The sequence below is a fragment of the Pinus tabuliformis genome, chromosome 9 (genome assembly GCF_031772625.1).
Source record: "Pinus tabuliformis cultivar Carrire ecotype Pingquan chromosome 9, CPIR1, whole genome shotgun sequence".
NCBI classification, from domain to species: domain Eukaryota; kingdom Viridiplantae; phylum Streptophyta; class Pinopsida; order Pinales; family Pinaceae; genus Pinus; species Pinus tabuliformis.
The window spans coordinates 521198159-521223787 of NC_142307.1; the positions used below are offsets into that span (position 1 = coordinate 521198159).

General features: G+C 36.4%; 2 protein-coding genes across 2 annotated transcripts; both read left to right on the forward strand.

The window, feature by feature from the left end:
* The first annotated feature begins 827 nt into the window (after positions 1-827).
* Positions 828-1931, forward strand: LOC149149495 (uncharacterized). Its single transcript, XM_089442498.1, has one exon. The coding sequence runs from the start codon at positions 828-830 to the stop codon at positions 1929-1931; it is 1104 nt and encodes a 367-aa protein (XP_089298624.1).
* Positions 1932-4447: 2516 nt separating this feature from the next.
* LOC149149496 (proline dehydrogenase 1, mitochondrial-like) lies at positions 4448-25457 on the forward strand. Its single transcript, XM_089442499.1, has 4 exons — positions 4448-4572; positions 4711-4850; positions 4964-5394; positions 24757-25457. Exons 1-4 carry the CDS (start codon positions 4448-4450, stop codon positions 25438-25440), a joined length of 1380 nt encoding a protein of 459 aa, XP_089298625.1. The 3' UTR covers positions 25441-25457.
* Positions 25458-25629: the final 172 nt, after the last annotated feature.

The window sequence follows — 25629 nt, forward strand, 5'->3', positions numbered from 1 at the left end:
CTCCTTGAAGCTTCACGCTCATGTCATATTCCTCCCAACGGAAAAAAAACCAATGGAAACACATATTCCCACCAATGATTGTACATGTCTTGCCCTGTTACAATGTCATTCCTTCCTCTGATGATCCTTCTTATGCCACTTTTTGCTAGAGTGAATTACTATTGTATTTCCCCTTCCGAACACTCCCCAATAATATTGGTTCAACTGATGCATAAATTATTGCACACTGGGAACAAAAAAAGGGTACATATACACCATGGCATGTCCATCGAGAAATTGAAAACCCACAAACCCCACATACTGAAGATCAAACTACCCCCGACACCCCTCCTGATTCCATGCAGATGAATGAATGGCAAATCCTCTCTCAGCTGCACCCAGGTTACAATATTGCAATTGGAGACCTTGACATGATTGGCTACCGCGACTTCGATGCCAACCACAATTGGTCACATAATACTATCCCTCACCACTTGCAAGACACTGCCATAAATTTCGTTGAATTCAACCGCTCAACGATTCAAAACCAACATCATTCTTTTTCCAACCTTCCCCAAGATCAAACATTATCTCCTACCCAAAACATAGCTTTCACCACTATTTTTTCACACTTTACAACCCCTTCGCCAAAACCCCCACGCAGAATCATCATACAAGGAATAGCTGGGACAGGAAAATCCCATTTGATTAAATGTTTGCACCATGCATTTGTGGAAAACTCACCAGCAAACAAAAACCCTTTGTTGTTACTTGTAACAACCGGAGTTGCAGCTTTCAACATAAATGCCCTCACAATTCACTCTGCCCTTTGTATCCCTATCCAAACAATGCATCCTCTTGAAGGCCAACCACTCCTACAACTGCAAGAGAAACTCCGTCATGTAGAGTACATACTCATTGATGAAATGAGCTTCATTGGTCCAAAAATGCTTACTCGCATTGACGATCGTCTAAGAGAGTCATTCCCTCTTCACCGAAATGCACCATTTGGTAATCGCTCAATTATCCTTGTCAGAGATTTAGGCCAGCTACCACCTGTAAAAGACATTCCTTTATATGCTGGGACATCAAGTGGCACTGCACTTTGGCACAGCTTCGACATATTCGTAACACTTTCAACTGTTTTTCGTCAACAAGGAGCTAGCCCGTCCCAGGTTGCTTTCCGACAAATACTCACAAATCTTAGAAATGGAATATCTACACTTGAAGATTGGCAACACCTAATGTCAAGAACAAGTTTGTCTCTTACGCATGAAAAGCAACGCACATTTGAAGAATCCATGCACCTATATGCAACAAACAACTCAGTTGTCTTGCATAATAAGAAAATGCTTAAAAAATTGAACATCCCAGTAGCGATTTGCTCTGCAGAACAACAAAGGCAGAAAACTCCTACTACAACAGAAGATGAGCATTTCCATGCAAAAGTGCTCTTATGCAATGAACAAAAAGTTATGCTCACCAGCTACTTATGGGTACATGCAGGCCTCGTCAATGGCGCACTTGGGAAGGTCGTCTCAATATTTTATTCAATTGGCTCAAAGCCCTCAGAATTACCATCCTTCGTGGTTGTTGACTTTAGACAATACAAAGGAACACCATGGGACATTTCACACCCAACATATGTACCCATTTCTCCCATCACAAGGGGCGCACGCTGTCAGATACCACTTCAAATGGCATGGGATTTAACGATACACAAGTCACAAGGAATGACATTAGACAAAGCAACAGTAGACATCAGCACCAAAGAACGACAAGGGCTAACGTTCACTACAATTTCAAGAGTGCGGTCATTGGCAGACATTCAAATCAATCCAGCATTCCCATTCTCACGCATTGCACAAATGCACGAAAATCCATATCTTAAGCGTAGACAGCAAGAGGAATCATTGCTCGCATCAAAATCTATGCAGGAGAATACACTCTAGCCAATCGTACAACCTGTTTTCCAGAATTACCCACATGGTAAACACCACTTGCTGCAATAACCAAATTTTACATACATTTGCTTGCTAATACATTTAACCTCATATGATTTTATATTAGTTTGAAATCATTTATTTTATTTCAAATATTCAAACAAAATATTTCTCGCCAAGAACGGCAAGGTCTAGCATTCATTGTAATTTAAAAATTTCTTTAAAAAATTATTTATTTTACTTCAGCTCTTTAAAAAACATGCTTTCATCAAACACATCCATTGTCACTTACAATGTTTTCTTTTGGATGGAAACAGGTATGGATACAGGCTACATACGATTGTTGTATGAGTACTGCCAAGAAATTCAGCAACAAAAACTTACATTACAAGATATGCAAACAAGGATCGTGCCCCAACAATCATTGTCTCTTTACCGTTTGCGTCCAACCATTGAATTGTTAAAGAAGATAAAATAAAATACTCAAGATAACAATTCACATCCATGAAAGGGACACACACAGGAAAATGCAACATCAATTGCAGGAACAACTCGCACAGTTTGGCACTACAATAAACATTAATTGGTGTTGCCGATGCCATGCCCCATCATGCATATATGATTAGCTGCTCATTGTCAATTACATCTATATGTAATAGAATTCTCTTATTGTACATATGTTTAGAAGCCAAAGAATACTTTCATTGTATATATGTTTAGTTATTACTTACCAAACATGTCTCTATGTGTAGACCATATGTAAAATTTCAAGAAATACATGGCAAAGCATGTAACTATCTTTGGTATAATTGCTTGTGAAAAACACACAAAACCAAGTAAAATATTTAGAAGTATTCAAGTGTGATAAGTCTAGTATGTTCCACCAAACATGATGCATAGTTATGGAGTGTCATAGATGATCGTGTATCTGCAATTTTAATAAAGACTCAATTTACATAGATTTGGCCTTTTGAGTGTGGTTTCTATTGTTCATGGAATGCCAGTTATTATGCTACTCACATTAAGTTATCTTTGTTTTTGTTTTCAAAAATGTTATATAGAAATATGTATACCTTACATGGGCTTCTGCAATGACATTTATAAAGTGGTTAATTGTTTGTTTTTAAATTAAAATACATTTACATGAAATTCTCAATTTCTTTTCTTTTTTATTTCAGGCATGTCAGCATTTTTAAATACATGTGAATGAATCTAGACCCAAATAAACACATGTTGAATCAAAAAGTCTTGTGGTTTTCTTTAAGTTTTTCTGCGTTGACATGCGCTCTGTTCTCTTTTTCGCTTCCAGTATAAAGAACTTATATTCCCAGTCTGTTCTGTCTCCTATATCTTTTACTCTATTTCAGATTTAATAAGTTGTAAAATATCAATAGCAGCCCAGAAGGTGGCCTGGCCTTTTATAAAAATTCAACAACTCTAACTTAATAAGTTTATTGGCCTCTCTTTGTACCTTTTGGGACAATTGCTAGTTATTTTTAATATTTATTTTCTTTGTATTTATTAGTCAATCCCCCTTTAACTAACTATTAAATTATTAACCAATGAAATTAAATTATTTATATATTTATTAAATTAACAACCAATCAAATTAAATTATTTACATATATATTTATTTAGAGATAAAGTCCCTTATTAATTTAGATTATTTATATAATGTCCCCAGTCCAATTTAGCAGGCTCTGCTCAAGCTATTTAACATGCAAAGCTAGATCTGGGTCTTCAACTTGTCTTGACGATGAACCACACTAGTTGGTTCGAAAGGCTTCGACAAATGATAGATCTTGTGATTTACGCCCAAAAATCTCTCGCAAACATACTATTTATAATATTTTTTCCTTAATAATACACATCATATCATAAATTAAACTAAAAAAATATTTATTTGTAATATTTTTTTCCAAACTATATATAAATTTAATATTACACCATCACTATATAAATTAAATTAAAAAAATTATAATTTAATATTACACATATCACCTTATAAAATTATATTAAAATATTATAATTTAATATTACACATATCACGATATAAATTAAAACCTATAGATATATCTATTATAAATATTTTAATAAAATTAAAAATCAAATTATTCCTTTATATATATATATGACATTAAAAAAACAAATTACAAAATTTTCTAAATTTTATAAAAAAATTACGTTTTAAATATTTAAATCTCTCAACCCTTAACAGAATCCAAGGGTTACCAAAAGAAACGATGCTTTATAACTGGTCATATTAGTTTGAATTTGTATGAGGGTCATATTCGAAAAAAAACCTTCCGATGCAAGGCCATGGCTGTGGATATGAAGATAAGTTAAAATTTAAAATATAGATAAAAGCGGATGTGAGAAAGCACTACCAAAAAAGGAAACAACGGAAAATCAAGAAAGGATGGAAAGTCAAGAACGCTGGAGTGCTCGTTTTGGCAAAATGACGGGATGCACCAGAAGCGTTGCACCAGGAGCTTTCCTTCCTCTTGCTCTTCAATGCAATTGCCATGCGTGCCGAAAAAAGGAAAATAGCTCTTCAATGCAATTGCCATGCGTGCCGAAAAAAGGAAAATAGGTCGCTGGAACTGCGCCTGGGCAGAGAATCTCTTGTCCCAGACGAGAAACCAATAAGGCAAAGCAAGAGACGAGCAATCAAGCAACCAATAAAGCAATTGTTTTGCCTGTGCTTGAATCAGTTCGGCCTTTAGAGATATTTATTAGGCAATCTTGATCTGGAATTCAAGATTTGCCGGTGTTTTATGGCATCCAGGGTGCTTCCATTCGTGAGCCGAAGAACCTGCAGAGTTTGGTCCTTAGCAAGGTCTCATGAATTCCGTTACACCAGTTCCCGTGAATTCCTCTTCGGAAACCCTGCAATATTCTTCGGTGGCTGCAGCCACGGCTCCTCAAGTTCGCGCAGATTCCGTCAATAGAGCCATTAATGCTTCTGCTGCCGTTCACGACTTCGAAGATACAGAGGGATTGTTAACGCCGAGGAAGCTTATATTCTTCGGTGGCTGCAGCCACGGCTCCTCAAGTTCGCACAGATTCCGTCAATGGAGCCATTAATGCTTCTGCTGCCGTTCACGACTTCGAAGATACAGAGGGATTGTTAACGACGAGGAAGCTTATTTCTTCGCTTTTCAATCTCCTTCTTGTTTCCTGCGAGCCTGTCGCGGATCTGGGCATGAAAGCGCTGAAATCACCTCTGATGGATTACGCGCCTTACAGAGTACCGCTTCTCAAAGCCGCGAAGCGGACCGCGTTTTCTCATTTCTGCGCTGGCGAGAGCGTCGCAGAGGCCTCGAATACTTTGAATAGAATGTGGGCGTTGGGTTTGAAGGGAATTCTTGATTACAGCTTAGAAGATGCTGTGGATAACGCTGCCTGTGATGCCAATCTCCGCCAGTTTCTCACCACCGTCCAGTGTACGCCTCTGCTTCCACCTGGATTCGTCTCTCTTAGGAGCTTCCATGTCTAACACCAAAGTAAGCCCAATGACAAGATAGAGTTTGATGGTTATTAGTTAGGAGGATGACTATCAATAATTTTCACCATATTCTCATTCCTAGGGCTAGAAGTGAAAAGGTATCACCTTATTCCTTTTTGTCTTGTGAAGTAAATATTTCTATTGCCTGATAACATAGGGTTACATTTTAGTGTTGATACAGTCTTCCATTGGACAGGCCCAACCAGATACAAAATTTCAGTCTTTTCAAAAGAGTTTTAGTCCAAAAACTAGCCCTGTTGACTATATCTAGAAGTCTAAAAAATGTAACTGGGCCTCTAGGGCCTGTAAGGAAAGCCCCAGGTGTGATTACTTGTTAACATGTCTGAAGAAGTTCTATCTACAAGAATTTTAATTTGCGGCAATGGCCTGATATTAACCAAATGTATATTGATAACCGTCAACATTGAGGGAGCCCCATTGGCCTTAAGCTATACAGGCTGAGTTTATTTGGAACTGAAACTACCCATAACGGGTTTATTCTACTATGCTTCTGTATAGATTCTGAGTTTTGTTTCTTGATTATTGAATATACTTAAATAGGATTTCATCCTTTAAATTATCACAGTTGAAAGGCACTTTGTTTATGGTTTATGCTATGCTCATAAGGAAAAATTAGTCTTCTATTTCTCTTGATTTAATGTAGTATAACTATCTTGTTTCTGAAATTTTCACCTTTTAATAAACATAACTCTGCTATTTTTCCTTCCAGTCACCGAGGGCAATGGAATGTCGTGGTGGCAAGTCTTCAGCCCAACCCACAGCATTTCAGTTCTTAATTCAAACTCACATAATCATTTTTATACTGGTACCGACTCTATGCACTCCCGGAGGTCTTGATTATTTCTTGTATTTTTTTTGGCTTTCGTCCATGGTAGTTTTAGAGAACACACAGTATATATATTTATTCTTTTTAAAAATAAATTACTATTTCCATGGCGTTATTTTAGAAATAATACACACGGTTCTTTCTTTTCTTCACTTTTTAGAACTATTGTTCAGTTTCTTTAAGAAAATATATTACACCTCTTACAGAAAATATTATACAGTTTCTTTTAAAGAAATCATTACATAGTATCCTGTCACTTAAAGGTTTGGATTTGTCATAGACTCCAATAAAATCATTGCCTGAGAACTTTTGTAATCTATCTAGTCTTCAAGTTTTGAATCTTAATTCTTGAATGTTACATTCCTTAACTCGCCATTCTGGAACATACATCCAGTCTATTGCAGGTTGGTAATTAATAAAAAAAAAATCGAGTGTGAGAGTTAAGCAAGTTTTGTGTTGATTTGTATTTGTTTGCAATAAGAATACATTGGAATAGATGTTGTTCTTATTCACAGCATTTCTCCTACATACTGTCCTGCAGGAATGTGGTAATAAAACATGTGACCATATTGGCTCCCCTTGATGCCCCTAACACAGATGGGATTGATCCAGGTAGTTTTCGCTGCTAACAAAGTTTTATTAGTGGTTCTGTTTGCATGCTTTGATGAACTCACTCCTAGTTCTATCTCATTTTCTAGATACTTTCTTTTTGTCCAATTATCATGAATGTTGTTTAGAATGTTGCCTAGGGCTAAATTGCTGCCTAACAGAAATGATGTGAAAAGTACAAAGAATGTGGATTCAATCAAGGGATGAACTATAGGATTTATGTTTATCAACTTAAGTTTTGGTGATTTCTCCCACCTAATTTCTAGTATGTTATGTATTGTTATGATCTTGCTCTATTTGGTGAATTTATGGGGTGCATCACTGTGAAGGAAACATATGAATCCAAATAATAGATAGCACATGACAGCATGCCGTGATATCAATTTTAAGTTGCTCAAGCTGGAACACAACTTACAGTTCAGATCTTTCTCTCTCTACCAAAGAATGATTGGTTTTGAGGAAATTTATCTGAAGATTTCTTAAATTATGGGGAATGTCAAGCAAAAGAGTAATGAAAACCAATCAAAGCTTCTCTTTGAAGATTGCAACTCTTTCCATAGATCGCTTTTTCAAAATGCTCTATGGTTTTTCCACTGAAATGGATGTCGTTTATACTACCTTGGTAACTATCTCTTTATATCGATTCCTCGTTGAAACTGCTTTGGGAACTGTGCTTTATTTGTTTTTTAGATCTCTGATTTTTCCCCTGTATATCTAAAACAAATGAAATTTACATTCTTGTTAAATGCATTGACAGAATCAGAGACCTTATGGTTGTGATGATAGTTTATATTAGCAGTTTCAGACAATATTTCGGGTAGCTAAAGACCCTCGTAATGACGGGCTACAATTTGATTTCAAATGAACTTTAGGGTACATAAGCGGCTGTGTCATGATTCTCTACAATTTGGTTTGAGTCTTCACTTCTGAAGACATTTTAGAAGGTAGGTTCTATCCCTCTCTTCCAGGACTTGAAATAAACCAGGACTTCTCTTGTTCATTTATTCGAATGCTCTAGGATTGACAACATGGCCTTAGCAATAACAATGGTAGATGAAGATCTGTTAATCGTTACGGGAGAACCTTACTTGATGGAGGATTTTGAATTTTCACATTTCTCTGAAGGCCACCGGAGCTTTCGTTCATGACTGAGATTAACAAATGCTATTTATCCTTAGGTTTCAGGGGTCATCCTTATCATGTAGATTTGGGTCATCAGAGGGCCCAGACACAAAGCCAAACTGAGCTTTCATTCACAACTGAGAATAACAAATGTTATTTATCCCTAGGTTTCAGGGGTCATCCTTATCGTGATTGTAGATTTGGGTCATCGGTGCCCTGCGATGACCCCAAGCTACAATGGCATTACAGTCAGGGAGTTTGAAGTAGGATAAGTAAAGGATTCTACTGTCATGTTTAAAGTTTAGTAAAGTCTAGTGTACACACAGTCGGACATTAATCGATTGACAATTGGATAGTAAGAACAGGCTGCAAATCTGACAAGTACCCTTTGTTTATTGAAAACCTGCCATAAGTCTGGTCAAAATAACCTCAGTTTGGATAGTTGCAAATATAAAGAAGCATATACTAGGACCGTAAGAATGCCACGTTAGTACTGGACATATGCTCTGACGGTTCTTTCCTCTGATATTCTCTAAACAATGGACCATCATGAGCATATTGCTATAGTATGCATCAGGTTATCATGAGCTCGAAGTTCATTTTGCATTTTTTCTGTATATTATCCATAAATTTATGTGGCTATATAACATCCTACATATTCTCAAATAGTAATTCTGCTTTTGGGGTATTAACCCTTGACCTCACTAACTTTAAGTAACTAATTGAAGTTTAACTTTTACCAGAAACTTTCAGTTTTATCTCCAAGGCAAAATCTTTGAGATATGTCAGACACTTCTTCCTTGTATCCATTCCACTAAAAGTTTCCTGAATGTAGTTGATGTTTTCATCTCCCGTGAGAAGAAGCTTCTGTTGAATGATGTATCTTTCGTCAAGGTTTTTGCAAGTGATCTTTCTCCAATTTAATGATCTATCTTTCATAACCTGAATGAATATGGAATCATCCTTATCAATCATGGTGTAAAAATCTTCTAATGAAACTGACTAGTGATGTCATTATTTGACTTTCTTGACATGTAAACATTGCTAAGGTCACCTTAACCCTGTTATGTTTTTCTTGTTCTTTTCTATTTCAATGATTTACTTGTCCTTAATCACTTGATTTCTTTGTGCCAATTGGGTTTTATGTGCTTTGCAAGAACCAAATTCTTCTTTTTCATTAGATGATGTGGAATTAGATATTTCATGGCAAGTTTTTGGACTTATCAAATCTGAAAATTAAGAGTATGGAAACACTGACTTGCTCTTGCGGCTCAACGGAGGACATAGAAAGCAGGATGCATAGTTGGGGTCACCAATTTGGATTCGTCTCTCTTAAGAGCTTCCAAAGTAAGCCCAATGACAAGATAGAGTTTGATGGTTATTAGTTAGGAGGATGACCATCAATAATTTTCACCATATTCTCATTCCTAGGGCCAGAAGTGAAAAGGTATCACCTTATTCCTTTTTGTCTTGTGAAGTAAATATTTATATTGCCTGATAACATAGGGTTACATTTTAGTGTTGATACAGTCTTCCATTGGATAGGCCCAACCAGATACAAAATTTCAGTCTTTTCAAAAGAGTTTTAGTCCAAAAACTAGCCTTGTTGACTATATCTAGAAGTCTAAAAAATGTAACTGGGCCTCTAGGGCCTGTAAGGAACTAAAACAAACAAAAATGTTGCATGAGGATAAACAAACTAATTGAGAAAACCATCATGAGGAGTGATCAGATTCGGTGGCTTTTACTTGTATGGGCTACTTATTGCTGCCTAGAGAGCAACTTGGTTTTGGAGGGATGACCATGTGCCTTTCAATGTGTCAAAGCCTTTGATCTATTGCTGCCAATTGTCTTTGCATACGATCCAAGGAGAGAAGCTGCCTGGAGAGCAGCCTGGTTCTAGAGGGATGCCCATGTGCCTTTCAATTTGTCCAAGCCTCTGAACCATAAACACTAATTGTCTTTGCATACAATCTAGGGAGAGAAGCATGTCCTCTCTGGTTGCATTTTTTCAAGGAGAACCCTACCAAGTAAAAATTTTAGGTGCCAGTGGATGTCCACAGTGTACATATATTGGTTGTATCTTCCTCGAGTATGACCAATGTTGGTCATCCACTATGCAACCTCAACCAAAACTTCGGAATCAGTGAGGGTGCACTGCTCATTTGCCAACTCTCGTTTCAGCTGAATCAATTCATCTTGAATTGGCTGCAGTGTAAGTTCCCTAAACCTGACTGCTGAGCTTTCTACTCTCGTTTGGGCCTTGGCGAAGCCACACTCGTGGTAATGAGTCGCACCTAAGCGGACTGAGCACGTTGATGCAGTGTGTCTTGCTGCTCAAACAGAGTAGGGGAGTCCGCTGGAATGGAAAGTGTTTTTGACTCGAGGTTGGACCTCCCAGAGTGTCTTGGGATGGGCTGTGAAGATCCAAGGATGATCGTCATTGGCTTGGGCGGGGGGTGAAGGGGAGCTAATAGGCCCATATCTAGGGGCAAGCCTTGTGCTACTGCTAACCCCTTGACTGAAAACTACAGACCACTCAAAAACGACCACAGTGAGAATTTAAAAAAAATGCCGTAAAGAAAAGACCCTAGACCTGCAAAATGTGGCACGGGCACATTCCATCATTGGAAGAGAGTGAAATTTGGAATGAGTGCTCCTACTGGCATGGTTAATTCCATCCCCTTCCTCACTGAGATTCAGGAAAGCCTAACAATGGACTAGGAGGTCACTAAGAAACCACTGAGGCAGGCCAGAGGTCTCAGCCTAAACGTCTGACTCCACTGCCAATGTGTGCATTATCCCAAAATAGCCACAAGACACAGAACCATAACAACATAATCCCGAATTCACTCTCCACAACAACTAAAAGACAATGAAATTGCAAGAGCCAAGGACGAGCATTTTCTTGATAAACATCCTGAGACTTGAGAACTGCCCAGAGGCTTTCCAATATACAATGCATAATAAAAGCTTGGAGCAAAATGCAAAAGCTAAGTGCCTTTGCCTGCCCTTCAATAAATGTCGAATTGATGAGGCAGAGCAAAATGACAAAGCTCTTGATTGAGCTGAAATCCATCAAAAATACAAAATCAAGTTGGATGGTGCTACGTCTCATTGAGCAGTGGATGGTGTAATGAGGGAGGAGCTTCATGTGTGTGTTGGAACTCCCGTGCTTGTTCCATGTACCTTTCAATCCTCTAGAGGGGCGTGCTCCCACGTCCCCTGGGCGTGTTGATTGGTGGGATGGTGGCATCCCGTCCCCCACCCTCTCATGCTTCTGGCATCCCATTCGGGGAGTACTGCCTTATTCCTTTAAGGTAGTCGTGTATCATATTTTGTCCCAATAAAATTTTATTGTTAAATAAACATAGGTTTGAAGTCTATCTTGCAAGTGCATTACTAATTAATAAATGATCATAGTTCCAAACTTACACGCATCAACTGGGAAATGGTGTGCAGCTCCATTACATCCATATCCTTGAGAGCTTGTGTTATCCATGTTGATGTAATTAGATGTAGCCTTAAACCTATTTATTTAAGGAGAAGCACCATTAGGAAATTTTAGGAAACTTCTCTCAAGAGTAGTAAGTTCCCACAAATTCTTTTTTGTATTATTTTCTAATAAGAATTGATGTTTATCTTCTTTTTTATTTAGTGACCTTATCTTCTTTAACACATCTCTAAACATAGTTAACTACTCTCTAAAATATCTTAATATGTTGTTAACAGGAAATCTATATAGGATTCTTTATAAAAGCTGTTACTACACTTTTCCCAAGCTACCTTATCCTGTTCATTAGCAAGCATCTCTTTTGTAACATTGAATCATTTGTGGACATTAAAAGCATTTTCCTCTGTCTTTCTTTCTTTGATATTAAGTTTTTTCTACTGATTGGAGATCATATTACATGATGCATGATTAACAAATGCTTCTTATTTGTACGAAAAATACACTGGAGATATAAAAGGCTTAAGACACATGATAAATGAAGAGTTTGGTTTTATTTATCTAGATCACAATATCACACATATGAAAATTATTTCACCATTTGAAAAACTTATTATTTCTTTATCCACTCACTATATGAGTTCCATTGGGAATGTAGAGCCTTACAACAATAATATATTAGTGCAATTTTCAAAATTTCATATAATCTACTAATTATCAGCACTAAACTCTTTATAAATGAAGTTGAAGCACTAAAAAACGGTGCTTGCCTTTTAATTTAAAAGAGAATTATCATGGTAAATTGGTATAAGAATATTAGTAGAAAAAATCACCTAGTCATAAGCCTAAAAATTGGCAAAGGCTAATTCTTCATGTGGCATAATCAATTAACCATGTGATCTTGCTACACGATGCAAAAAGAATGACCCATGGAACCTAATACTTTTTAGGGTTCTTTTTCAATTCAATAGGCTTTTCTTCTTCTTCTTCTTGAGATGGTAAAGATAATGACTCAAGAATGACTCTAAGCTTACTAGATAACCAAATTCTCAGCATACCTTGCAATTTCCACACTAGCCACTTACGGATTTTCAATCAATGATTAGATAATAAATAATGGATGGGCAAAAAAAAACATAAACATTAACACCAAAAATAATAATAATCACATGAACCTACTGAGAAAGTGGAAACACATAAGACCTGCAAAATGTGGCACGGACACATTCCATCATTGGAAGAGAGTGAAATTTGGAATGAGTGCTCCTACTAGCATGGCTATTTCCATCCCCTTCCTCACTGAGATTCAGGAAAGCCTAACAATGGACTAGGAGGTCACTAGGAAACCACTGAGGCAGGCCAGAGGTCTCAGCCTAAACGTCTGACTCCACTGCCAATGTGTGCATTATCCCAAAGTAGCCACAAGACACAGAACCATAACAACATAATCTCGAATTCAATCTCCACAACAACAAAAGACAATGAAATTGCAAGAGCCAAGGACGAGCATTTTCTTGATAAACATCCTGAGACTTGAGAACTGTCCAAAGGCTTTCCAATATACAATGCATAATAAAAGCTTGGAGCAAAATGCAAAAGCTAAGTGCCTTTGCCCGCCCTTGAATAAATGTCGAATTGATGGGGCAGAGCAAAATGACAAAGCTCTTGATTGAGCTGAAATCCATCAAAAATACAAAATCAAGTTGGATGGTGCTACGTCTCATTGAGCAGTGGATGGTGTAATGAGGGAGGAGCTTCATGTGTGTGTTGGAACTCCCGTGCTTGTTCCATGTACCTTGCAATCCTCTAGAGGGGCGTGCTCCCACGTCCCCTGGGCGTGTTGATTGGTGGGATGGTGGCATCCCATCCCCCACCCTCTCATGCTTCTGGCATCCCATTCGGGGAGTACTGCCTTATTCCTTTAAGGTAGTCGTGTATCATATTTTGTCCCAATAAAATTTTATTGTCAAATAAACATAGGTTTGAAGTCTATCTTGCAAGTGCATTACTAATTAATAAATGATCATAGTTCCAAACTTACACGCATCAACTGGGAAATGGTGTGCAGCTCCATTACATCCATATCCTTGAGAGCTTGTGTTATCCATGTTGATGTAATTAGATGTAGCCTTAAACCTATTTATTTAAGGAGAAGCACCATTAGGAAATTTTAGGAAGCTTCTCTCAAGAGTAGTAAGTTCCCACAAATTCTTTTTTGTATTATTTTCGAATAAGAATTGATGTTTATCTTCTTTTTTATTTAGTGACCTTATCTTCTTTAGCACATCTCTAAACATACTTAACTACTCTCTAAAATATCTTAATATGTTGTTAACAGGAAATCTATATAGGATTCTTTATAAAAGCTGTTACTACACTTTTCCCAAGCTACCTTATCCTGTTCATTAGCAAGCATCTCTTTTGTAACATTGAGTCATTTGTGGACATTAAAAGCATTTTCCTCTGTCTTTCTTTCTTTGATATTAAGTTTTTTCTACTGATTGGAGATCATATTACATGATGCATGATTAACAAATGCTTCTTATTTGTACGAAAAATACACTGGAGATATAAAAGACTTAAGACACATGATAAATGAAGAGTTTGGTTTTATTTATCTAGATCACAATATCACACATATGAAAATTATTTCACCATTTGAAAAACTTATTATTTCTTTATCCACTCACTATATGAGTTCCATTGGGAATGTAGAGCCTTACAACAATAATATATTAGTGCAATTTTCAAAATTTCATATAATCTACTAATTATCAGCACTAAACTCTTTATAAATGAAGTTGAAGCACTAAAAAACGGTGCTTGCCTTTTAATTTAAAAGAGAATTATCATGGTAAATTGGTATAAGAATATTAGTAGAAAAAATCACCTAGTCATAAGCCTAAAAATTGGCAAAGGCTAATTCTTCATGTGGCATAATCAATTAACCATGTGATCTTGCTACACGATGCAAAAAAAATGACCCATGGAACCTAATACTTTTTAGGGTTCTTTTTCAATTCAATAGGCTTTTCTTCTTCTTCTTGAGATGGTAAAGATAATGACTCAAGAATGACTCTAAGCTTACTAGATAACCAAATTCTCAGGATACCTGGCAATTTCCACACTAGCCACTTACGGATTTTCAATCAATGATTAGATAATAAATAATGGATGGGCAAAAAAAAACATAAACATTAACACCAAAAATAATAATAATCACATGAACCTACTGAGAAAGTGGAAACACATAAGACCTGCAAAATGTGGCACGGACACATTCCATCATTGGAAGAGAGTGAAATTTGGAATGAGTGCTCCTACTGGCATGGCTAATTCCATCCCCTTCCTCACTGAGATTCAGGAAAGCCTAACAATGGACTAGGAGGTCACTAGGAAACCACTGAGGCAGGCCAGAGGTCTCAGCCTAAACGTCTGACTCCACTGCCAATGTGTGCATTATCCCAAAGTAGCCACAAGACACAGAACCATAACAACATAACCTCGAATTCACTCTCCACAACAACAAAAGACAATGAAATTGCAAGAGCCAAGGACGAGCATTTTCTTGATAAACATCCTGAGACTTGAGAACTGTCCAAAGGCTTTCCAATATACAATGCATAATAAAATCTTGGAGCAAAATGCAAAAGCTAAGTGCCTTTGCCTGCCCTTGAATAAATGTCGAATTGATGGGGCAGAGCAAAATGACAAAGCTCTTGATTGAGCTGAAATCCATCAAAAATACAAAATCAAGTTGGATGGTGCTACGTCTCATTGAGCAGTGGATGGTGTAATGAGGGAGGAGCTTCATGTGTGTGTTGGAACTCCCGTGCTTGTTCCATGTACCTTTCAATCCTCTAGAGGGGCGTGCTCCCACGTCCCCTGGGCGTGTTGATTGGTGGGATGGTGGCATCCCGTCCCCCACCCTCTCATGCTTCTGGCATCCCATTCGGGGAGTACTACCTTATTCCTTTAAGGTAGTCGTGTATCATATTTTGTCCCAATAAAATTTTATTGTTAAATAAACATAGGTTTGAAGTCTATCTTGCAAGTGCATTACTAATTAATAAATGATCATAGTTCCAAACTTACACGCATCAACTGGGAAATGGTGTGCAGCTCCATTACATCCATATCCTTGAGAGCTTGTGTTATCCATGTTGATGTAATTAGATGTAGCCTTAAACCTATTTATTTAAGGAGAAGCACCATTAGGAAATTTTAGGAAGCTTCTCTCAAGAGTAGTAAGTTCCCACAAATTCTTTTTTGTATTATTTTCTAATAAGAATTGATGTTTATCTTCTTTTTTATTTAGTGACCTTATCTTCTTTGGCACATCTCTAAACATAGTTAACTACTCTCTAAAATATCTTAATATGTTGTTAACAGGAAATCTATATAGGATTCTTTATAAAAGCTGTTACTACACTTTTCCCAAGCTACCTTATCCTGTTCATTAGCAAGCATCTCTTTTGTAACATTGAGTCATTTGTGGACATTAAAAGCATTTTCCTTTGTCTTTCTTTCTTTGATATTAAGTTTTTTCTACTGATTGGAGATCATATTACATGATGCATGATTAACAAATGCTTCTTATTTGTACGAAAAATACACTGGAGATATAAAAGACTTAAGACACATGATAAATGAAGAGTTTGGTTTTATTTATCTAGATCACAATATCACGCATATGAAAATTATTTCACCATTTGAAAAACTTATTATTTCTTTATCCACTCACTATATGAGTTCCATTGGGAAAGTAGAGCCTTACAACAATAATATATTAGTGCAATTTTCAAAATTTCATATAATCTACTAATTATCAGCACTAAACTCTTTATAAATGAAGTTGAAGCACAAAAAAACGGTGCTTGCCTTTTAATTTAAAAGAGAATTATCATGGTAAATTGGTATAAGAATATTAGTAGAAAAAATCACTTAGTCATAAGCCTAAATATTGGCAAAGGCTAATTCTTCATGTGGCATAATCAATTAACCATGTGATCTTGCTACATGCTGCAAAAAAAATGACCCATGGAACCTAATACTTTTTAGGGTTCTTTTTCAATTCAATAGGCTTTTCTTCTTCTTCTTCTTGAGATGGTAAAGATAATGACTCAAGAATGACTCTAAGCTTACTAGATAACCAAATTCTCAGCATACCTTGCAATTTCCACACTAGCCACTTACGGATTTTCAATCAATGATTAGATAATAAATAATGGATGGGCAAAAAAAACATAAACATTAACACCAAAAATAATAATAATCACATGAACCTACTGAGAAAGTGGAAACACATAAGACCTGCAAAATGTGGCACGGACACATTCCATCATTGGAAGAGAGTTAAATTTGGAATGAGTGCTCATACTGGCATGGCTAATTCCATCCCCTTCCTCACTGAGATTCAGGAAAGCCTAACAATGGACTAGGAGGTCACTAGGAAACCACTGAGGCAGGCCAGAGGTCTCAGCCTAAACGTCTGACTCCACTGCCAATGTGTGCATTATCCCAAAGTAGCCACAAGACACAAAACCATAACAACATAATCCCGAATTCACTCTCCACAACAACTAAAAGAAAATGAAATTGCAAGAGCCAAGGACGAGCATTTTCTTGATAAACATCCTGAGACTTGAGAACTGTCCAGAGGCTTTCCAATATACAATTCATAATAAAAGCTTGGAGCAAAATGCAAAAGCTAAGTGCCTTTGCCTGCCCTTGAATAAATGTCAAATTGATGGGGCAGAGCAAAATGACAAAGCTCTTGATTGAGCTGAAATCCATCAAAAATACAAAATCAAGTTGGATGGTGCTACGTCTCATTGAGCAGTGGATGGTGTAATGAGGGAGGAGCTTCATGTGTGTGTTGGAACTCCCGTGCTTGTTCCATGTACCTTTCAATCCTCTAGAGGAGCGTGCTCCCACGTCCCCTGGGCGTGTTGATTGGTGGGATGGTGGCATCCCGTCCCCCACCCTCTCATGCTTCTGGCATCCCATTCGGGGAGTACTGCCTTATTCCTTTAAGGTAGTCGTGTATCATATTTTGTCCCAATAAAATTTTATTGTCAAATAAACATAGGTTTGAAGTCTATCTTGCAAGTGCATTACTAATTAATAAATGATCATAGTTCCAAACTTACACGCATCAACTGGGAAATGGTGTGCAGCTCCATTACATCCATATCCTTGAGAGCTTGTGTTATCCATGTTGATCTAATTAGATGTAGCCTTAAACCTATTTATTTAAGGAGAAGCACCATTAGGAAATTTTAGGAAGCTTCTCTCAAGAGTAGTAAGTTCCCACAAATTCTTTTTTGTATTATTTTCTAATAAGAATTGATGTTTATCTTCTTTTTTATTTAGTGACCTTATCTTCTTTAGCACATCTCTAAACATAGTTAACTACTCTCTAAAATATCTTAATATGTTGTTAACAGGAAATCTATATAGGATTCTTTATAAAAGCTGTTACTACACTTTTCCCAATCTACCTTATCCTGTTCATTAGCAAGCATCTCTTTTGTAACATTGAGTCATTTGTGGACATTAAAAGCATTTTCCTCTGTCTTTCTTTCTTTGATATTAAGTTTTTTCTACTGATTGGAGATCATATTACATGATGCATGATTAACAAATGCTTCTTATTTGTACAAAAAATACACTGGAGATATAAAAGACTTAAGACACATGATAAATGAAGAGTTTGGTTTTATTTATCTAGATCACAATATCACGCATATGAAAATTATTTCACCATTTGAAAAACTTATTATTTCTTTATCCACTCACTATATGAGTTCCATTGGGAATGTAGAGCCTTACAACAATAATATATTAGTGCAATTTTCAAAATTTCATATAATCTACTAATTATCAGCACTAAACTCTTTATAAATGAAGTTGAAGCACTAAAAAACGGTGCTTGCCTTTTAATTTAAAAGAGAATTATCATGGTAAATTGGTATAAGAATATTAGTAGAAAAAATCACCTAGTCATAAGCCTAAAAATTGGCAAAGGCTAATTCTTCATGTGGCATAATCAATTAACCATGTGATCTTGCTACACGATGCAAAAAAAATGACCCATGGAACCTAATACTTTTTAGGGTTCTTTTTCAATTCAATAGGCTTTTCTTCTTCTTCTTGAGATGGTAAAGATAATGACTCAAGAATGACTCTAAGCTTACTAGATAACCAAATTCTCAGCATACCTTGCAATTTCCACACTAGCCACTTACGGATTTTCAATCAATGATTAGATAATAAATAATGGATGGGCAAAAAAAAACATAAACATTAACACCAAAAATAATAATAATCACATGAACCTACTGAGAAAATGGAAACACATAAGACCTGCAAAATGTGGCACGGACACATTCCATCATTGGAAGAGAGTGAAATTTGGAATGAGTGCTCCTACTGGCATGGCTAATTCCATCCCCTTCCTCACTGAGATTCAGGAAAGCCTAACAATGGACTAGGAGGTCACTAGGAAACCACTGAGGCAGGCCAGAGGTCTCAGCCTAAACGTCTGACTCCACTGCCAATGTGTGCATTATCCCAAAGTAGCCACAAGACACAGAACCATAACAACATAACCTCGAATTCACTCTCCACAACAACAAAAGACAATGAAATTGCAAGAGCCAAGGACGAGCATTTTCTTGATAAACATCCTGAGACTTGAGAACTGACCAAAGGCTTTCCAATATACAATGCATAATAAAATCTTGGAGGAAAATGCAAAAGCTAAGTGCCTTTGCCTGCCCTTGAATAAATGTCGAATTGATGGGGCAGAGCAAAATGACAAAGCTCTTGATTGAGCTGAAATCCATCAAAAATACAAAATCAAGTTGGATGGTGCTACGTCTCATTGAGCAATGGATGGTGTAATGAGGGAGGAGCTTCATGTGTGTGTTGGAACTCCCGTGCTTGTTCCATGTACCTTTCAATCCTCTAGAGGGGCGTGCTCCCACGTCCCCTGGGCGTGTTGATTGGTGGGATGGTGGCATCCCGTCCCCCACCCTCTCATGCTTCTGGCATCCCATTCGGGGAGTACTGCCTTATTCCTTTAAGGTAGTCGTGTATCATATTTTGTCCCAATAAATTTTTATTGTTAAATAAACATAGGTTTGAAGTCTATCTTGCAAGTGCATTACTAATTAATAAATGATCATAGTTCCAAACTTACACGCATCAACTGGGAAATGGTGTGCAGCTCCATTACATCCATATCCTTGAGAGCTTGTGTTATCCATGTTGATGTAATTAGATGTAGCCTTAAACCTATTTATTTAAGGAGAAGCACCATTAGGAAATTTTAGGAAGCTTCTCTCAAGAGTAGTAAGTTCCCACAAATTCTTTTTTGTATTATTTTCTAATAAGAATTGATGTTTATCTTCTTTTTTATTTAGTGACCTTATCTTCTTTAGCACATCTCTAAACATAGTTAACTACTCTCTAAAATATCTTAATATGTTGTTAACAGGAAATCTATATAGGATTCTTTATAAAAGCTGTTACTACACTTTTCCCAAGCTACCTTATCCTGTTCATTAGCAAGCATCTCTTTTGTAACATTGAGTCATTTGTGGACATTAAAAGCATTTTCCTCTGTCTTTCTTTCTTTGATATTAAGTTTTTTCTACTGATTGGAGATCATATTACATGATGCATGATGAACAAATGCTTCTTATTTGTACGAAAAATACACTGGAGATATAAAAGACTTAAGACACATGATAAATGAAGAGTTTGGTTTTATTTATCTAGATCACAATATCACGCATATGAAAATTATTTCACCATTTGAAAAACTTATTATTTCTTTATCCACTCACTATATGAGTTCCATTGGGAATGTAGAGCCTTACAACAATAATATATTAGTGCAATTTTCAAAATTTCATATAATCTACTAATTATCAGCACTAAACTCTTTATAAATGAAGTTGAAGCACTAAAAAACGGTGCTTGCCTTTTAATTTAAAAGAGAATTATCATGGTAAATTGGTATAAGAATATTAGTAGAAAAAATCACCTAGTCATAAGCCTAAAAATTGGCAAAGGCTAATTCTTCATGTGGCATAATCAATTAACCATGTGATCTTGCTACATGCTGCAAAAAAAATGACCCATGGAACCTAATACTTTTTAGGGTTCTTTTTCAATTCAATAGGCTTTTCTTCTTCTTCTTCTTGAGATGGTAAAGATAATGACTCAAGAATGACTCTAAGCTTACTAGATAACCAAATTCTCAGCATACCTTGCAATTTCCACACTAGCCACTTACGGATTTTCAATCAATGATTAGATAATAAATAATGGATGGGCAAAAAAAACATAAACATTAACACCAAAAATAATAATAATCACATGAACCTACTGAGAAAGTGGAAACACATAAGACCTGCAAAATGTGGCACGGACACATTCCATCATTGGAAGAGAGTGAAATTTGGAATGAGTGCTCATACTGGCATGGCTAATTCCATCCCCTTCCTCACTGAGATTCAGGAAAGCCTAACAATGGACTAGGAGGTCACTAGGAAACCACTGAGGCAGGCCAGAGGTCTCAGCCTAAACGTCTGACTCCACTGCCAATGTGTGCATTATCCCAAAGTAGCCACAAGACACAAAACCATAACAACATAATCTCGAATTCACTCTCCACAACAACTAAAAGACAATGAAATTGCAAGAGCCAAGGACTAGCATTTTCTTGATAAACATCCTGAGACTTGAGAACTGTCCAGAGGCTTTCCAATATACAATGCATAATAAAAGCTTGGAGCAAAATGCAAAAGCTAAGTGCCTTTGCCTGCCCTTGAATAAATGTTGAATTGATGGGGCAGAGCAAAATGACAAAGCTCTTGATTGAACTGAAATCCATGAAAAATACAAAATCAAGTTGGATGGTGCTACGTCTCATTGAGCAGTGGATGGTGTAATGAGGGAGGAGCTTCATGTGTGTGTTGGAACTCCCGTGCTTGTTCCATGTACCTTTCAATCCTCTAGAGGGGCGTGCTCCCACGTCCCCTGGGCGTGTTGATTGGTGGGATGGTGGCATCCCGTCCCCCACCCTCTCATGCTTCTGGCATCCCATTCGGGGAGTACTACCTTATTCCTTTAAGGTAGTTGTGTATCATATTTTGTCCCAATAAAATTTTATTGTTAAATAAACATAGGTTTGAAGTCTATCTTGCAAGTGCATTACTAATTAGTAAATGATCATAGTTCCAAACTTACACGCATCAACTGGGAAATGGTGTGCAGCTCCATTACATCCATATCCTTGAGAGCTTGTGTTATCCATGTTGATGTAATTAGATGTAGCCTTAAAACTATTTATTTAAGGAGAAGCACCATTAGGAAATTTTAGGAAGCTTCTCTCAAGATTAGTAAGTTCCCACAAATTCTTTTTTTATTATTATTTTCTAATAAGAATTGATGTTTATCTTCTTTTTTATTTAGTGACCTTATCTTCTTTAGCACATCTCTAAACATAGTTAACTACTCTCTAAAATATCTTAATATGTTGTTAACAGGAAATCTATATAGGATTCTTTATAAAAACTGTTACTACACTTTTCCCAAGCTACCTAATCCTGTTCATTAGCAAGCATCTCTTTTGTAACATTGAGTCATTTGTGGACATTAAAAGCATTTTCCTATGTCTTTCTTTCTTTGATATTAAGTTTTTTCTACTGATTGGAGATCATATTACATGATGCATGATTAACAAATGCTTCTTATTTGTACGAAAAATACACTGGAGATATAAAAGACTTAAGACACATGATAAATGAAGAGTTTGGTTTTATTTATCTAGATCACAATATCACGCATATGAAAATTATTTCACCATTTGAAAAACTTATTATTTCTTTATCCACTCACTATATGAGTTCCATTGGGAATGTAGAGCCTTACAACAATAATATATTAGTGCAATTTTCAAAATTTCATATAATCTACTAATTATCAGCACTAAACTCTTTATAAATGAAGTTGAAGCACTAAAAAACGGTGCTTGCCTTTTAATTTAAAAGAGAATTATCATGGTAAATTGGTATAAGAATATTAGTAGAAAAAATCACCTAGTCATAAGCCTAAAAATTGGCAAAGGCTAATTCCTCATGTGGCATAATCAATTAACCATGTGATCTTGCTACACGATGCAAAAAAAATGACCCATGGAACCTAATACTTTTTAGGGTTCTTTTTCAATTCAATAGGCTTTTCTTCTTCTTCTTCTTGAGATGGTAAAGATAATGACTCAAGAATGACTCTAAGCTTACTAGATAACCAAATTCTCAGCATACCTTGCAATTTCCACACTAGCCACTTACGGATTTTCAATCAATGTTTAGATAATAAATAATGGATGGGCATAAAAAAACATAAACATTAACACCAAAAATAATAATAATCACATGAACCTACTGAGAAAGTGGAAACACATAAGATATCATCTTCACATTGGATACTTTGGAGAAAGGCAATCTTGAGTACCATGATCAAATAAAGAAACACGGAAACACATAAGATATCATCTTCACATTGGATACTTTGGAGAAAGGCAATCTTGAGTACCACGATCAAATAAAGAAACACCAGACTACGGGAGGAGTGTTAATTTTTAAAATTTTGATATAAACATTGGTTTTCAAGAGAGATTGCAATTAACAATGTACAAATTACTGAATAAATAATTACCAGTTAAACTTTTAAGTCACGTTTTAAAGGTGCAATTAAGTTGAGCTTTCATCTTGTCATTCAATTGATGGACACTGAATATTAAATATAACATAAATATATAGGAGTAGCATGTGAGTGTCAGCTTTATAAATAAGATTCTGTTTATTATTAATAAAAATATAGATAGTCAGTTTCATTTTAAAGGGTTATAAATATGAGTTATAAATACAAGACTTAAAAGGTTGTAAATATTTAAAGGGTTGTAAATATGAGTTATTAATTTTTTTTACTCAAAACCTGATAAATAGCAATTTAGCAATTTCTTTTTAATTGAGTGATTCAAATTCATGTTTCTTTAGGTTGAAGGTAAACCCACTAAAGTGGAAAAAACTGTGATGCCAATAATTAGAGGGATTGTCATCATGGGGTGATAAGAAATTTAATATTCCAAGAAGAGGAGGTAGTAGTAGATTCTAAATAAATTAGATGCCAATAATTAGAGGGATTGTCATCATGGGGTGATAAGAAATTTAATATTCCAAGAAGAGGAGGTAGTAGTAGATTCTAAATAAATTAGAAATGCAACAACATAAATGTTTGCAACGAATTTAGAGAGATCCACGTTGTTGAATAATGCACACACTACATGGATGATGGATTTCCGCACTTTATGCCTTACGACGTTTTCTTTGCAACATCTGGTGCAAATGCTAGTTTAATTTAATTTTAATTTTAATTTTATTTAACTTAATCAAAATGCTAAACATTACATTACTACATTTCTATTGAAGAGTGCTTTTCAGTGCAACAATTCTTACTCACAAATAACTCTTATTCACAAATAAACAAACATCTCCATAAAAACTTACTTTTCAAAACCACTAAACAACTAACAAATAACTCAATAATTATTTTAAAAAATAAACTTTATAATATCATTATTATAATCATCATCACATGTTGGACGTTGGTATTTAAGTTTAAGAGCTCATAGAGCTCACCAAATACATTGATGTGCGCATCTCTAAAATTTCTTTTGTATTAGATTTTAAGCTTCTGTGGTAGTTTTTTGCAGTGGTATGATCCGGATTATCCACAGTTTCATGTTCATTCCATCGACGTTTCAAACCCCAAAGGGGGTCCATGATCAGGACTAAATCAGAAGCAGTTCTCCTCTCAATTTTTATCCTCAATATTTCGAGAAGACAAATCTCTTTCCATGTTTCCCCTCCGTACAGGGAAGTTATGTTAGATTTTAAGCTTCTGTGGTAGTTTTTTGCAGTGGTATGATCCGGATTATCCACAGTTTCATGTTCATTCCGTCGACGTTTAATTCATCTCAACCCACCTAGTCATAATATGGCACGGACTTTGTACACATTTTGTTATTTTGATAAGAATTAGAATTGTCAAATTCAAACAGATATTGCTTCCTTTGGTTTCTTTCTGAGATAACAATTGAAAATCTCCAATGGCTCATGCTGTGATCCACCTGGATCAGTCAATTTTTGCCTCCTTTCAGTCCTCTGTAAAGCTTTTTGTCCTAAATTTTCTGCTAACTTAGGCGGATTTGGTGTTACAGGTAAGTTTTGCTTGTGTGAAAATCACGGCCATCTGTCCTCTTGCTCTTTTGGAAAGAATCAACCACTTGCTAAGATGGCAGCACCGCCATCCAACCTTCAGCCTGCCCTGGAAGGCAGAGGCTTTGCCTGTTCTTGCTCCGTCAAGCCCTACTTACCACACATGCTCTGCGCCTGAGCCATTGATCCCCACCGAGGAAAACGATCTAATTTCAACGGAGCAAAGGCTGTTTCAGCTCTGCCGAGCCTGCGAGGCCATTTCGCTTCCTTTGCTGGTAGATGCAGAATACACAGCCGTTCAGCCTGCCATTGATTACTTTATTTACAGAGCATTTTCCGAATACAACAAAGGCCTCGAGCCTCTGGTGTATGGGACTATACAAGCTTACTTGAAAGATGCTTTGCCTCGTCTAATTGAGGCATCCGAAGCAGCTAAAAAGCAGGGCATTTCAATGGCTCTGAAACTTGTGCGGGGTGCCTACATCACAAGAGAAAGTGCCGAGGCAAAATCATTTGTTGCCCCTTCCCCTGTACATTCTCTGATTACGGACACACACAGCTGTTACAACGCCTGCACTTCGTTGATGCTAGAGAAGGTTTCTAAGGGCGAAGCATCACTGCTACTAGCTACACACAATTTCGAGTCTGGTAAGCTTAATTTCAGAATTTCATTATTATTGTGTTGATATCAGAATGTTCAATTATGGGATTTGATTCATTATTTGTAATGGTAACGATTTATCAACAAAATTGGCCGTTGGTAAGGCTGAAGAATTGGGAATTATGAAAGGAGGGTAGAGTGGGTTACAGTTTGCTCAATTGAAGGGCATGTCGGACAGTCTATCTCTGGGTTTGGTCAAAGCGGGATTCGAGGT